Source organism: Mytilus edulis, unplaced genomic scaffold (assembly GCF_963676685.1).
Source record: "Mytilus edulis unplaced genomic scaffold, xbMytEdul2.2 SCAFFOLD_2550, whole genome shotgun sequence".
In the NCBI taxonomy this organism is placed as follows: Eukaryota; Metazoa; Mollusca; class Bivalvia; order Mytilida; family Mytilidae; genus Mytilus; species Mytilus edulis.
In genome coordinates this window covers 1-2,383 of record NW_027268414.1, presented here as the reverse complement: position 1 = coordinate 2,383, position 2,383 = coordinate 1, and the positions used below count along the sequence as shown (strand labels likewise).

At 35.8% G+C, this 2,383-nt stretch overlaps 1 protein-coding gene across 1 annotated transcript; it reads left to right on the top strand.

Moving 5' to 3' along the window:
* Window positions 1-272: 272 nt before the first annotated feature.
* On the top strand, window positions 273-2,047 carry LOC139507462 (uncharacterized; the record flags this gene model as incomplete). The annotated part of the gene is given in 2 exon segments (XM_071295748.1): window positions 273-1,400; window positions 1,937-2,047. Coding segments are annotated over 2 exon segments (409 nt in total), but the record flags the coding sequence as incomplete, so codon positions are not given.
* Between the last annotated feature and the right edge of the window lie 336 nt (window positions 2,048-2,383).

The window sequence follows — 2,383 nt, the reverse complement described above, 5'->3', positions numbered from 1 at the left end:
ATGAAAATATATGATCTTTCAAAAATTTTATTGGTACATGTTTTTTAAAGAATAAAAAAAAAGTTGAATAATGACGGCTCTAGGCAAATATTTCATAGTTCATATAACTTCCCACTTAGATCTATCCGAAAAATTCACTTCGATATAGCAGACGAAGTTGTTTACATATCATAATCCTTTATTGATTTTACTTTATGACTGCCTCCGCATGCCATACAGATTTAAATCTTTGTTATCAAAGCAATAGGTCACAGAGGTCGTGTAGTATCTGTATATATATTTAGCATCATTGGCTATATAAGTGCGCAATTAACTAGCAGAATGATTGTTAGAATAGCAAAGAGGAATACATTAGTTGTTCAGTATGGCATTTTCTTTTTTCGCTCTATGTCGACAGGAGGTGTTGATCTTCGCCTTGATACTTTGTCCCCAAGAAGTGCTCCTGGATTCAAATCATCAAAGAAATTATGGTGGGCAAAAGAAGTGACACCAAAACTTTATGTTGCTGGAGGATTAACAGAAACGCAAATAAAATACGCACATGATGGAGGATTTAATGGCGTTATATCTCTTTACCACGAAAACGACCCTGGTCAGTTTGGGGGTGAACAACTAGCATCTGTATCAGATGCCAAATATGCTGCAAAGATTGCCGGTCTTCAGATTGATGCCATTCTGAAAGAGAACGAAGACTGGGCTAGTGTCAAAGCAGTGGAGAAACTAACTCACTCAATTATTGAAATGGAGAAACCAATTTTGCTCTATGGCAGCCAACCACACGCTGTAGCTTTTACAACATTATTGCATACGGCCCACATGTCAAAACTAGACTCTAAATACGAACCAAAAGTTAACAGTGAGAAATTCTATAAAATGAGTGCTTTAATGGGAATTGGATTTTACAGCAGGACAAATTGAAATCAGTTGTTGCAGAAATAACAGGTGAGCCAATCGTTAGCAACCCACCAAGATGTGATGCATATCCAAATTGGTTAGGATATTGGCTTGCTCATCCTGTCTATAAGAATTGGTTCACTGCCGGTCAGATAAGAAAGGGTCATTTAAGGAACTGGAAGCTTGTGGATTTAAATCAGTCATCAACATGCGGATGGGTAAAACCTCGGACAAAAATCCTTCACAAGAGACTGTAAATCTCATCAACATACCAGATAACGTCAATACTTATGACGAGAACTTTAACCCTGTGCGACAAACACAATCGACTTTGGAAAAAGTGGTCTTAGATCCGGCCTTGGACAGAAAACATATATCTCCTTCATCAATGGTAAATTATGAAACCCAGAACGTCGAGGAGTACGGTGACGCAATTGGCTTTAATGAAGAAATTGAAAGCGAACATTTTAAGGAATCATCATTGAAGTATTATCATTTACCTTTAGGTAAGGTTGCTTTTAATCTTACAAATTTAAGACTTCCGAAAAAGAACAGTTAGAGGGTATATTATAGAAAAAAAAAGAAAGACGATGAACAAAGGTTTTTGATTGTATGCGCTTTGCAATAATGTGAAATGAAAGCCCAGTATGAAATATGTAAACTTTCTCCTGAAGTAATATCAAAGGTCCCTTAAGAAAACCATTGAAATGACTGCTCCATTAACTGTCAAACATTTGTTACAACCTTTTATTATGTTTACTAAACATTTGACATTTGCAACATACATTTCTACATGCTCTGGTTGTCAAGCTTTAATTCTTTCATTTTTAAATCAACGTCATTTATAACTTTTTCAGCTTACCAGCTAAAGCAATAGTATGTAATATTCTAGTCCCGGCCCCAGCTTGTCTGGCAAAACAGCCGTTGGACGTCAGAGTAATCTCGGACTAGTAATATTTCTAAATGTGCCCAAGGATTCACGGATTTTTAGTTTTCCATACTATATTTGCATATTTAAAATTAAGATAAAATTATATTGCAGATTTAGATATTACATACAACGCAGAAGTATTTCAACAGTACAAGGACAAGCTACTAGAAATAGGACAAGACGGTCCAGTTTTGTTTCATTGTGCTATAGGAAAAAGAGCCGGTAAATGAGAGTATATTATTTGCTCATTCTAATTCTCATTCAGTGATGAGGTCAACTAGAGTCATTAACCTGAAGTCAAACGGCCATGATACATAAAGATAACATGGCCATAATCAAGGTCAACTTTTTTTAGGTTCCTTACCTTCTGACAAATATGACCGTGTTTACTCCTATTTTTATAAAAAAAAAATGTATCTTAGTTCAGACTAAGGGGACGACCATTTGATATTCTGGGGGGGGGGGGGCAGGAGGTATTTGAAAATGAATAACTCAGCCTTGATAATCCCAAAAATAAATGGTTTGTTCTGTGGTAGTTTGAAAATAAATTACCCGACT